The sequence below is a fragment of the Pongo pygmaeus genome, chromosome 3, assembly GCF_028885625.2.
Source record: "Pongo pygmaeus isolate AG05252 chromosome 3, NHGRI_mPonPyg2-v2.0_pri, whole genome shotgun sequence".
Taxonomy (NCBI): domain Eukaryota; kingdom Metazoa; phylum Chordata; class Mammalia; order Primates; family Hominidae; genus Pongo; species Pongo pygmaeus.
Window position 1 is genome coordinate 45,548,731 of NC_072376.2, and position 14,421 is coordinate 45,563,151.

The following is a 14,421-nucleotide window of genomic DNA, read 5'->3' on the forward strand; positions in this document are numbered from 1 at the left end:
AGGAAACTAAAAATAAGTAAGTTCAATCCTCAAATGGCTATAGCAGGCCCCTGAAGTAGGTACAACATGGTTTTCTGAGATTTCTGCTAGCCTATGGGCCGAATATTCAAGTTTCAACTACTCTTCACTTGGCAAAGGCTAATTTATTACTAGTGCCTTTCGGTTTATTACTAGTGGCTTTATCTGTTGCATAAAATGTCTTGATTCCATAGTTCAACATATTTAAGTTAACTTCTTAGACTTTCTTGAAAATAAATTTTGGCACAAATACACCTGAATTATATACTTACCGATTAGTAATAATATATTGGATGGACATATGAAACAATCTAAAATGTCATTGACATGTACAATCAAATAGAAGGAAGAAAAATTTGGTAATAATGGAATAGAGAAGGAAGGAAAGAAGGAAGGTTCTTCCAAGGTAGAAAAAAGAGCTGTTGGTGGTGGTATCTATATACTTCAGGGAAGCATCATATGGTCATTGTCACAACTGGTACTAAATGGTTACTCTATCTATTGAAAATATCCCATCATGCACTGACTCTTTACAATGTTTAAGTAACCTTCTTACTGGAAGGAAGGAAGGAAGGAAGGAAGGAAGGAAGGAAGGAAGGAAGGGAGGGAACGGAAAGGAAGGGAAGGGAAGGAAAGGGAGGAAAGGAAGGAAGGAAGGAAGAAAGGAAGGAAAGGGAAGGGAGAAAGGAAAAGCAAGGAAGGAAAAATAGAAAGCGAGCATAAAAGACAAATGAAAGGAAGAGAATGAGAGAAAGAGTAAGAGAGAGCAAGCAAGCTGGCCCGATATTTCATGTGGCGAGTAAGTTAAAAAGGGTGTTTATCAATTTATATTTTTAGGCAGTTCATTGAAGCTAAAAATCTATTTTTTTCAAGTATTATCTCTTTCAAAAAAAATCTGAACATTCTGAGATTCTCAGTTAAGCAGTCAACAAGATGTCAGGAAAATGATTTTCATTTTGCTTAATAACAGACTTGTTGACCTTTCAGCAACTCTCTAGCCAAAGTATTGCATCCCAGCCTGATTATAGCCCTAAACAATTTTTTTTAAGAGGGAAAATGCTGGATTTTAAACTACTCTGAATTTTAATAAAGAAATGGGGAGACTAAAGAAAAGACAAAGAGGAAAGGAGAGAGAAAGGCGGAAGGAGGGGGTGAAGTCACAAACATTTAATACAGGCTTAATGGCAAGATGCTACAACATCTTGCAACCAAAGAAAAATGTAGATGCCAGAAAGCCCTTAAATAGAGGATTTGAGACAACAGCAAACAGAGTTGCCTATTCCTCATAAAAGTACATTCTGATTTACCTGATTAGCAAGACCATATGGCTGTACACTGAACCATGCAAGGAGTCAGATTTGATTACTGATCCTGATTTTTCACTCAAAATATCATTTAGGACCAAAAGAGCTCATAAAGTACATAACTGAACAAAGAAAAGAGACTATCAAACTTCATTATCAATGGCAGTAAAGAAAATATTTTTGGTACTCAAGTAGTCAATTATAATATGTCAATTTAACTGTTGCTATTTGCCATTTAGTACTTCAATATTATCATTTAATTTTTGTTCTTTACCTTTCCATAATTAGTAGTTTGCAACCTGGGCTTGATGCTAAATTTGAAAGACTTACTTAACATATGGATTAAAAATAATAACGATTCTGGAACAATGCCTAGATTATGGAAGTCCTTAATAAATAGTTAATGAATGATTGAATAACATCATAAGTTTGAAGTCTACACTAGAATAATCCAGCTCTCTTGAGTAAGTGTGCCATTGGAACTGTGGCTGAGTGTACATGATCTGCAGTCAAGCTGATTAGCTATCACACTAGAGTAGCCATGTTTTGGTTGTGTCCTTTGATAATATAATAGTGGTACCTAAATTATTTACTCTTAGAATGAAATTAGAGAATGGATGTGAGATTGTACATTGCCTGGCCTCTCTATTAGTTATTTTTATTCTAAACGTCTCCATTCAAACTTTCCAGAAATAAAACTTTCAAGGCAATAATCCAGCTTAGATATAGATGAATAAATGATAAAATGGAAAATCCAGAGAAGATGCATGGCTTTCATGAAAGGAAAATTGTAGAAAACATTCATTTTCATAGGTGGGAATTGAACAATGAAAACACATGGACACAGGAAGGGGAACATCACACTTCGGGGACTGTTGTGGGGTGGGGAGGGGGAGGGATAGCACTGGGAGATATACCTAATGCTAGATGACGAGTTAGTGGGTGCAGCGCACCAGCATGGCACATGTATACATATGTAACTTACCTGCACATTGCGCACATGTACCATAAAACCTAAAGTATAATAATAATAATAATAATAAAATAAAATAAATAATAAAATAAAAAAAAGAAAGCATTCATTTTTCTTTATCTAAAAATTTAACAATGGATATTACAGTTGACTTCTGATTTGTCCATTCAGGAGCCAAAATATATCTGGTAGATAAGAAAAAATGATGTGAAGTTGACGGAGTCATGGGCTAATTCTACAATGCAAGTAATCAAATTTGTACTGCTAGCAATGTGCTTTGCTTTCTTGGAATATTGTGGGTATCTGAAAGCAAAATACACCAGGTTTTTCTCTTGGAATATAACATGAAAAGTAAAACATAACTTAAAAGTATAGCAGAGTTTTATCAAGAAACCAATGAAAAAAGATTAGGGAAAAATGCATTGACTCCTAGAACTTAAAAAGTTGGATAATATGGAAAACTCATTATATATACATTAAGGTAGGCTTACAAGCTTGCCACTAATGCCTGGTTATTTGATACATTCCTTATTTATTTGAGTATTTTGAAACAAATCTTTGAAAGCATTTATTAAATTAAATGTTTTCTTGTTAATTTTAGAAAAATAAATGTCTACTTTTCTAAGCCCTATGAGAACAGGATATATAAAGGAAGGGTCACAAGCTTGAGTTCTGGCACCAAAAAGGACCCAGGTCTGAGTCTTGCATCTTTCACTTACTAAGGCTGTTCTTGTGCAAATCACTGAACCTCTACTTAGATGGTTGCTCTAAGCATACATGAAATCATGCGTGTAAAATGCTCTGCAGAGTGTCTGGAACATTCAACATGTGTTAGATACTACTTTCAGGTTGCTATAATTGATAATATAAAATATAATCATAGTCAATAATCCCATACATGAGTATATTAGAATCAGTAGAATCCATTTTAATATATTAGACTTGATGTCATATAAGTTAAGGTAATTATATGATTGAGATGGGAGAGTAAAATAATACAAATATACAAAAACAAAAAAAGAACGTTGTGGTCATGACTTTTGAACACAGCTGGATACTACCATTAAAGAGGAATCTTCATCACTAAAAGTAAGGTAATTTTGTTAGAAATGTAAATCCTAACACAAAAATCGAATCAAAGGTAAATCACAAATAATGTTTGAGGTATAAAGAATCTACCACTGTGGGAAAATTCAAGCCATAATAAACCACTCTTTACACAGGGGATCCAATGGGAGATATTTAAAAAACAGAAATACATTTTTCTTGGTGAGCAATGTTAGGTACTCCAGTTTCATCTTAACTTTATTATTTGTCTTTGGTTATGAGTCTCAAGCATCCCTATTTCTGTAAACAAACACATAAATATTCAAAAGAGTATCTCTAAGTAAGTTGAGGTTTATGAAATAGAAATTTTTCTTTTTCACATACCGAGGCTTTATTTTTTAGCTTTCTGTCTTTAGTAGCAGTCTTTCCTTTTTTGTTGCTGGTAAAATAATGCAAGGTTCCATATTCCATCAAGGCTGCAAAAACAAAAATGAAACAAACAGAAACAAAGAGATCCATCGCAGTCACATAAGAAACCTTAGGTAAAGACTTCCTGGCAATTGTACTCAGGGTTGTCATTGTCAGAACTGTAGTGATACCTATGGAGAGAGGAAACAAAACAGGAAATGAAAAATAATAGACCACATTTATTCTTCCATCTGATTTGGCAATATTGTGAGTGAAATTAAAAAATAGAAACAAAAAATATGATTACTAGTAATTTATATTAATAATTATTGGTAGCCATAGCAACATTGTGTCCAGTGTGCTCTTTGTGTTTCTGTGAGTTCTAATCATTTAAATTACTGCGGAGTGCAAGCTGACTCCCGATATCCTTTCTTCCCTTCCTCCATTGTAATAGAATATGAAATATTTAGCTGGCATGTGATTGCCCAGAACAACTTTATTTGCCATCTCTCTGCAGCTGAGTGTGGCCACAGGCTGATTTCTAGCCAAAGGGAACCAAGTCAAGAATGTAGGCAGCACACAATATCTGAAAGACAGCATTAAAGAGACAAGGAATTCCCTTCTTCTCATTGCCTTCTGCTGGAATACAATGGCCAGACCAACAGCACTATCTTAAAACATTGGATAATATTGGAAATTAAATTTACTCACAATACAGGAGAAAGCCAGAAGGAGCCTGAATCTCTCATACTGTAATGCACTCTATCGCCATGAAATAAAAAAAAAAAAGAAATACCTACCCCTAGACTTCACATAAGCAACAGATATTCTTCTATCTAATTGAAGTGACAGTGACTTGACATTTCCCACCATACATATACAGTCAAAATTAATCCAAACTAACATAGCTTTTTGTTATATAATAACTTGAGTTAAACCTACTTTTTAATTTCAATGTTTAAATGAGGAATACTGGCACAGTTATATCAAGGGAATACTGCTTTGAAAGCACAGAGTAAATCCTTTTATTTTTGAGAAGTCAGCATGTATAATTGGGATGTCCCCCAATCCTGTATGTGTATCCTTGAAGGGATCTGTTTCTCATCAGTCTTCGTGTGGTTCTTACCACTATTAATCTTAGGTCTCCTAAATTACAGATGCATATGCTAATATTTCTTTTAACCTAAACTTTCATAATCCTCATTCGTTTTCCCAGTAAATATGGCCCCATGGGGGAATTGTTTACACTCTTAAAAGTACTAAATATAATGCTAAATGCTTCTTAATTTGACCAATATTTACTGTGACAACATTTACGATGAAAAGTAAATCAAAAACAGCTGCAGCAACAGTCTCTTTGGTATAGTGAAGGCAACAGCCACATCTTCCCCTCATGTCTCCATTGAAACACACCCTAAAAATTCTACTCACAAACCTGTCATTTCACTTTTATCATTTCTTAGGATTAGAGAAAATATTAAAGGCGATAACAATTGTCATGAATTTGGAATTACGAGACAAATTTAGGTTTAATCTCTGACTCTTCTACCTATTAGCTCTATGATCTTAACAAAGTTTTTCAACTCCTTTGTGCCTCTCATTTAAAAAAAAACAAACACAGTAATATCTTGCTTTGTACTTGTAGTAAATATACACAAAAGGTACTTAATTTAATTATTTGTCTTTTTAAAAAATTTCCAAATATACAAGGCCATTGTCAGTTATATTATTTTTATTAATTTTTAATTTACTTCCTTTTTTGCTAGAAAATATACTCTGAAAATTTTTGTGTTTTGTATTTTAGTAATATCTTGTTTAATGACCTATATGCACTTGAAAATATTGTGTGCTCTGAAGTTAGGTATAGTGTCCTATAAATATCAATCAGGTAAAGTAGTTGACGATGATTTCTTTTCAAAGTGTCTATATCCTAATTAACTTTTTCTTGTAGTTCTAACAATGAATGAGAAAACAGTATGGTTGCAGATTTGTTTATTTCTCCCACTATTCCTTACAGCTTTAACTTTAATTATTTTGAAACTAAATGTACATTTTAAAGGCTTTGTTATGGTAAAGGCTAAAAAAAAATGATATATACAAGTCTCCCTTTGCCTCATCTCCCACACAAGCTTATTAAATCACATTGTTCCCAGCGTCAGCCCAAGTAGGTTTCCAAAGTGTTTCTTGGCTCCACAATTATGTCCTCTATCTGAAAAATCTTAAATCCAATGTGTGGTTTCATTTTATTATCCATGACTGCAGTAAATTTTACTTTATTAAGTTTCTGTTACATTCTTTTTTAATAAGGCAAAAAAACTAAGCAGAACTTTGCTTCCAGACATTTATTTAATTTAGTAATTATTATCACTGTCATTATCTTGAGAAGAACATGGTGGATTTTCTATTAGAATATTTCTGAGTCCTTGATAATAAAAAACACTTAGGATATTAACAGGATATTGAGAAAATATTTTGGATATCATTGATATATTCTCCATGGCTTCCCCTACTCAAGATCCTACAATAGTCTCCCATCACATTTGAAATAAAATTTAAAGTCCTTAAAATGGCCCACAAAAATTTACATGATCTAACTATTGGCCCCTTCTCCAAATTTATTTTCTGTGACTATTCATTCAGCTCCAACCACATTTGTCATTTTTCTGAACCCCAAAGCATGGCATAGCAGGAAGATCTGGCTTCAAAAACCATATGGTTCCCCCTGCCTGGAATATCTTTCTGCCCAATATCCACCAGGTTAGCACCACACTTCACTGGGTCACTGTTCAAATGCCACATCATCAGAGGTATCTATTGAGACTCCACAATATAAAATATCAAATATCACACCACTCACACCCTGTCATTTTCTAAACATTGATTTTGCTATCTCTTCACAGCCTTCATGACTCACTAAAATTTTATTGTATGCCTTTTACATTTGTACATTACCTGTTTTCTCTACTAAAAAGTAAACACCATAAACACGAAGTTTTAAAATTTTATTCACTGTTAACACTGCAGCACCAAAAACACTGCTTGTTTTACAGAAAGCATTTGATAAATTTTAGTAAAAAGCAAGGTTGAGTTCATTGAGTTCAGGAAATTGTCTTTCAATGATATGTGTGTGCATGTATATTTAAAGCAATTGTAATTCTCTATCTTAGGGTACACAATTACAAGAGATATTTGTCAAGTTACATCTGGCTGTGCTTATCTTTATGATTGATATGCTAATACTGAACAAAAATAAGTTTATGCAAAAACGACTTCACAGTTGGCTTTTCTCTTCATGACACTCTAGCATATAACTTTATACAAAACCAGTGGCATAAATAATCCATTCAAATTCTTTTAGAAACTTCCAAACTGTTATGCATAGTGGTTATACTAATTTACATTCCCAGAAAAATATGGAAATAGAAACAAAAATACTATGTTTAAGTTATAGTAGCATACAAAGAACCTAAAATAATTTATACAACTTATAAAATAATTTTAAACAATGAAAGGAAACAAAATTAAGGTATGAATGGATTTTGTCCACTAGCTATGTCAATACCCCTGTTTAGATGCCCAAGAGAACTTCTTTTTCAAATATAGACCCATGTGCCTCAAGCATTGTTGTTGTCACTTTTATGTGACCTGCATTTTACTGTACTTATTAGATGAAATCATTTATAAGCTATCATAGAAATCACATATAAACTTCTTTGTGGTTAAAAATAGAAACTGTCTCATCTTTCTTTACATATTTTTAAGACACAATTATGAGCAGTGTGATTCATGTGTCTTTCACTGATTTTGGGGGTAAATCAATTGATTAACAAGTTTTCTTCATATATCAATACCTGATTGCAGGTTATCATTTTCTTTTAAATAACTATACTGTAATTAGTCGCTTATTTTGTTATATGATTTGATTATTGCAATAGATTGTTACAGAAAAATAGTAAAAGTCTATTTTGTCAAGTATGAATCACAATTACCCTGTTAATCAATGTTATTGTACAGGCAACTCCAGGCAACTCTCAAGTATTCACAGAATAAATACACATTTTATACATGACAGAAGCCACGGAAGCCAGGGAGCATCTTGTTCCTTTCAGCTACTTGCCCTTTGGAAAAATTGACTTCATTAGCAATGTTATAAAAGCAGGTTATTTTAAAGCCATCTGCACACCTCAGTAAATAAACAGCAGTTATTAGTGACTCGGCTATAACATAAAATAAAATCTTGATGAAACGTGATAGAAAAACAACCAAAATAAGATTTAGGAATTATGTATGATTTTCATGTATTAATTCTCGTTATGTATCTATGCTTCCCTTGGTCTTCTTTAGCAGAAAAAAGAAGGAATTTTCTGAAATTTCAAGTTCTTTACAATTCCATTTTCTACTTTTCTTTTTTTACATATCTCTTTCAACATGGTATTGTCCCTTAGTTCCTATCAATTTTTTTCCTGACTGTAGTCTAGAAGAATATATCTAATAAATATGACTACAAACTTTTATGACATCAAAATGATTTTTTAAAGTTCTATGGCATTATAGCATAATATTACATGTCATACCCAACGATGTTCTTGCAGGCACTGCATCTTTATTGATCCAAAAAGACACCCAAGAAAGAACAACTGTCAGAATGCATGGAATGTAGGTCTGAATAGTGAAATATCCCATTCTTCTGCTCAGGTCAAAAAAAATTGTCATGATAACATAATCCCCTGGAAGAAAAAAAATGTTTTATTTTGGCTATATAATATAAATCACAATCCATATATTTTAAATAAAAATGTCATTTAATGCTAGTATCATTCACTATTTGAGTATTCCTTTTACCAGAGATTGTGTGAGTGATTTCAGTTGAGTTCCGTAACCCTACAAATGCAAACTGATATAATCTCCAGTATTTAGGATCAGCCACTTCTACGGAGGGCTTTTTCCACTTATACTCAATTTCATTTTTAGGGTATCCATCTATAGAAAAAAAATATGTAGATTAGCAAGATCCAAATTTGATACCATTGCAATGCCAACATTATCCAAAGGTAGATTCTCGGAACTTTTTCCTCTTTTTTTATTATAAGATATGCCAAACATAGAACATTTGAATACAATAAATATTAATAAGCAGAGTTTAATGACTAATCATACATGGATCAAATAATGATAACCCATGTAACCTACTTAAATTAAGAAATAGAAACTTGCTAACATATAGAAAACCCAATATGTCCACCCCAATATAGTACTCCCTCCCCAATCTAGAGGTAATAACTATCCTGATTTCTGCGATGATCTTTTCTTTTTAATATAGATTTTTCATATGCATCTTTGAAAAGTATAGCATAGTTTGGGTTCCTTTGAATTTTATTTGATCATTGCCATACTTAAGGCATTCTTTGGCATATTATTTTTTTCTTCTTTTTCCTCATGCTACCTTGTCTAAGAATGTCTTTTTTAATATATTGTGATAGTCATCATTGTACATAGCTAAATTTCTTCCATTGTAAAAACACACCAAAATTTATCCATTATACTGTTTTAGACATTTGTGATATTTTCTTTTGGCTACAACCAACATTGCTGCTAGTAACATTATTATACATGCCTCCCGAAATGTGTATATGCAAGGGTTACTCTAGGATATAGTATGGAGTAGCTGGTTCATGGGTTACACATAATATCAACTTTATGAGGTAGTGCCAATCTTTTTTCCATAGAGAGTATACTAACATATTCTCCTTTTTTTTAAGACGGAGTCTCACTCTGTTGTCCAGGCTGGAGTGCGGTGGCGCGATCTTGGCTCACTGCCAATGTCTGCCGCCCAGGTTCAAGCAATTCTCATGCCTCAGCCTCCCAAGTAGCTGAGACCTATACAGGTGCTCGCCAACATGCATGGCTACCCTTTTTTTAAATTTTCTTTTTATTTTTATCTTAGAGACAGGGTTTTGCCATGTTGGCCAGGCTATTCTCAAACCCCTGACCTCAGGTGATCTGCTCCCCTTGGCCTCCCAAAGTGCTGAGATTACAGGCATGAGCCACCATGCCTGGCAACTAACATATTCTCTTATCAGCCAGAGTGTGAAAGTTAACATGAATGCATATTCTCATTAATCTTGATATATGCAGTCTTCTTCATTTTTACTCATCCATGAAGTGTACTTTATTTCACATCCTCCTGATTAATAATAAAACCTATCCTTTAAAAAGTATGTTTATTAGACTCTTGGATTGCTTCTTTGAGGAACTGCTTGTTCAACTGCCTATTATTTATTTTTTACATTCTCTCATTTTTTCCTCTCTTTTTATATTAATGCTTTATGTATTCTAGATACTAGTCCTTTGTTAAGGAAAATGTTTTTGTCTACTTTGTAGCTGTCTAGAATGGAGGTATATCCTTTCATCTTTCTAAAAAATATTTTTGTTTCTGGCTTGTGTCAGGAATATCTTTGAGGACTTTTTGAACCAACCAAGTGAAAGAAATTTGGGCTAAAAATCTACTTGAGGGTAGGCTTGTAATTAGATTCTCTCAAAAAGAATCATTTCACCCTGTATGCTGATTTCAGAGGCAACCTCCCTTTTAGCTTTTGGTGGTTGTGTGTGTGTGTGTGTGTGTGTGTAGGAGGTAATTCTTCATGTGATCTCAACTGGTCAGGCTTTTGTATCCCAACTTTATGTGGAGATTATGTTCTATTACACTACCATCTTACAATACCATCAAAGCAAAGCTTGAAGGAAATTACCATGTTTTGTCAATGTCCTCAGGTCAAAATCGGCTGCAACTTTACCTTTCTGGTTTACAGTTTTCATGTAGATGTTTGTAGCTAAAAAGTTCTCTCTACATATGGTCACATACATGTGTTAGAATATTTTAATGGTATAAAATTTTTGTTTTCCACTGAAAGATTGGTAGCACATTACATAAACAAAATTCAATAATTAACTTGAAATTTCAAAAATAGTATATCCAATATTTCCAAAATAACATGTATTTTGCACTAGGATCTCTATGAGTCATGCAATGAAATAGTTATCATCTCTGCTGATCTATTTAATAACCTATTTTATCTTTCCTTTTCTCCATCTTCTTTCACTTGCTCTCTAGGGTTGTAGCCATTTTGATTTCCATAGTTTTTGTCTTTACGTTTAAAAAGTTTTAGAGTCAATAGAGTATAGACATAGTATACAGTAATGTGGGCACAAATAAACATGATTGGCTAAATAGCCACTCTGAATCTCATGATATTAATTTTTAAAATTGGGGCTGTAATGAAATCTTCCACATATATTTGTTGTGAAATATTAGATGCAGATGGCTTAATTCTCTACTGGGCCCATTGTAGAGTGCCTGAAAAAAATTAGCTATGATTATTATATGTTTGTTATTGACACTCAATTAAACTCACAAAGATAAATGATTAATTACCATTAACAACAATCAAAACCAGAGAGCTATCACACCAAAATTTAAGAATGGCTTCTAGAATGAAAAACAACAACTGCTACATCAATTATTGCATATGAACTTCTCCTTGAGTTCCTTGAATTCTATCAATCGAGTATTTGTTGCTATTTGGCTGTTTTATCCATTTCAAAGTTGCTGTTTAAAAACCAAAGCAGTGAGATAGATCATTAATATAAAAGAATGCTTTAATGAGACAAAATCATTAAGAAAATTCAAGAATATCATTAATAAAAGGCAAAAAATATGTGGAAATTTAGTAAGTGAAGAAGTAGGGTTATGCTTATGAATGAATTGTCATATCACACTGTACCACATTCTAGAATGTGATCTGTGAAAACTATAAATTTCAAAAGAAAGAAAATAGCATTAGACAATTTGTGGGTAAAGGCAACCACATTTTTATAAGCCATTTGACATATTTTTAAGACAATTGTATGTATCTAGAAAAATACTTTTATAAAAATACATGTGAGGATACATATGTTAGTAAATATAAAATAAAATTAATATGGCTCTGGAAAGGTTATAATTATTTCCTTTAAAGAATATACCAGGTTTTTATACTCTAATTATTCACCTCTAACCACTTCTCTATGAATCAATCTTTTTTAATTAAATCAACTTATTTCTACCTTGGTTTTACTGACTTATTAAAGTAGTCTCAAATATTTGCTATTCATATGGTAAATACTATTTGCCTAACCAATTTTTGAAACACATTTCAAAATCTAATATAATAAAGTTAAATCTTGCCTCCAGGAAGATGAATATAATTTGAATCACCTTTTTTTGGTGACTGTGTAAAAATATTTGAATACAAACCTATTTTCAATACTCCCTTATTTAATAAAAATAAGCAAATAGCATTGGAATAAAATTAAAAGTTGTAAAGAATGTTTTAATAAAATATATGCATTCATTACACATTTATTGTAACCTTTTAGTTTAAAAGCAAGAAGCAAATACATTATTTGTAATTATTTTATCTAAAAAAATTGAACATAATTTACACTTTTGAAAATCCTATTTTATTTTCTTTCATTTCATTTTTAAATAAACAGCTTGTAAGGTTAAAATTCAGTGAAATTATCAAGCGCTTTGTTACTTACAGCTTGAAAATTCCAGTGGACAGGAATGTTCATCCATAGGAAAGTTATGAAGCTGAAGATAACATTCTGCATTAATTGTCAATCTATTTAGATGGAAAAAAAGTATTAAATAAAGATAAATAATTTGAAGCATTAAAAATCTCCTGTCTAATTTTAAAACAAGATTTTGTCGTATGATAAAAGACTGTGACATATTAGAATATAATAATAATTCTAAAGTCTCAAAGTTTTAAATAGCAATAATATTATAACATTCATGTATGAGTATGAGAATTCTAACAATTTCCTCTTCAGTCAACTAAGTTACCTCTGTATACATTTCAATATGATCTCTGTGTTTACACATAATAATTCATACTTCAGTATGTCAACAAAAACATGTGCAAACACAGCAGATTAACAGATTATAAATGGTTAAGTATGGTAATTTTTTCTCTTAATTTATTATGAATATCTTTCCATGAAGGATGGTTCTTAATAAGCAGATATGTTTAAGTCAATGAGTTAAATAAACTTGAAACTTATACGTCAACCTTCATTTAATCCTTTCTTAGGGATGTTTTACTACACCATTCAAAATAAGAGTATTATAAAATTTTATAGCAGGGTGGGTTTCTAGAGGAAATCTTACTCAATTATTTGCACTGCAGGTTAAGAAAACCATAATCTTTATGCTGTAACCTCTTCTGCTTCAAAGGAAGAAATTCAAATAATTTTTTCTCTTTGCTTTTAGTCCTTTTCACATAATAGTAACTGAGCTTAAAAAAGTATTGCCAAAGTATTTCACCATTTTATATTTTAGCATGTGAAAGGAGCTCCATATTTTTGGTTTTGCAACTTTGAGAAATAAAAATTAGGAGTTGATTAAATATTAGTATGGAAAATAAATGAGAGTAACTACAGATTTTTAAACCAATATTACCTTAGAGTATATAGAACTCGTCCATCATTCCAAATTCGAAGCAGACGATTAGGAGTTGTTATCCAGTGAGCATCAGATTTTCTTGAGTTTCTGAAGAAAGTGTCAGGAATCCAAATTTTTCCAACCATATTACTGTTAAGCATAAGCACTTTCATGGTACTATTGAATTTTAAACGACTGTCAAACCAGGTTTGGGCAAAAATTATATCTATTGTGTATTCCTAAAATATAAGAAGAAGAGTAACAGCATATTAGTAAAGCTACTGTTTTAGTTGTTTTCTCGAAAGTTTGAATTTTTATATTGCAAAGTTTCTGCAAGTAACAGTTAAACTCAGTCTTTTTGGAGGAAAATAATGCCATTATTTTAATTTTTTTTTAGTATTTTGCTTTTTTTTCAATTTTTTTCAGGTTTTATTTTGTTTCGTTTTCTTTTTTTTTTTTAATATTATTATACTTTAAGTTTTAGGGTACATGTGCACAATGTGCAGGTTAGTTACATATGTATACATGTGCCATGCTGGTGTGCTGCACCCATTAACTCGCCATTTAGCATTAGGTATATCTCCTAATGTTATCCCTCCCCCTCCCCCCACCCCACAGCAGTCCCCAGAGTGTGATGTTCCCCTTCCTGTGTCCATGTGTTCTCATTGTTCAATTCCCATCTATGAGTGAGAACATGCGGTGTTTGGTTTTTTGTCGTTGCGATAGTTTACTGAGAATGATGATTTCCAGTTTCATCCATGTCCCTACAAAGGACATGAACTCATCATTTTTTATGGCTGCATAGTATTCCATGGTGTATATGTGCCACATTTTCTTAATCCAGTCTATCATTGTTGGACATTTGGGTTGGTTCCAAGACTTTGCTATTGTGAATAGTGCCGCAATAAACATAGACTTAAACGTTAGACCTAAAACCATAAAAACCCTAGAAGAAAACCTAGGCATTACCATTCAGGACATAGGCATGCACAAGGACTTCATGTCTAAAACACCAAAAGCAATGGCCACAAAAGCCAAAATTGACAAATGGGATCTCATTAAACTAAAGAGCTTCTGCACAGCAAAAGAAACTACCATCAGAGTGAACAGGCAACCTACAAAATGGGAGAAAATTTTCGCAACCTACTCATCTGACAAAGGGCTAATATCCAGAATCTACAATGAAC

At 32.3% G+C, this 14,421-nt stretch overlaps 1 protein-coding gene across 1 annotated transcript in view; it reads right to left on the reverse strand.

Annotated features, from left to right (window-relative positions):
* Positions 1-14,421, reverse strand: part of GABRG1 (gamma-aminobutyric acid type A receptor subunit gamma1) — an 83,380-nt gene that overhangs the window by 11,038 nt on the left and 57,921 nt on the right. Inside the window, exons 4-8 of the mRNA XM_054486409.1 lie at positions 13,253-13,473; positions 12,331-12,413; positions 8,593-8,730; positions 8,325-8,477; positions 3,727-3,941 (exon numbers count right to left, since the gene is read on the reverse strand). Of these exons, the coding sequence (XP_054342384.1) occupies positions 3,727-3,941; positions 8,325-8,477; positions 8,593-8,730; positions 12,331-12,413; positions 13,253-13,473 (810 nt within the window). The remainder of the gene's footprint in view (positions 1-3,726; positions 3,942-8,324; positions 8,478-8,592; positions 8,731-12,330; positions 12,414-13,252; positions 13,474-14,421) is intronic.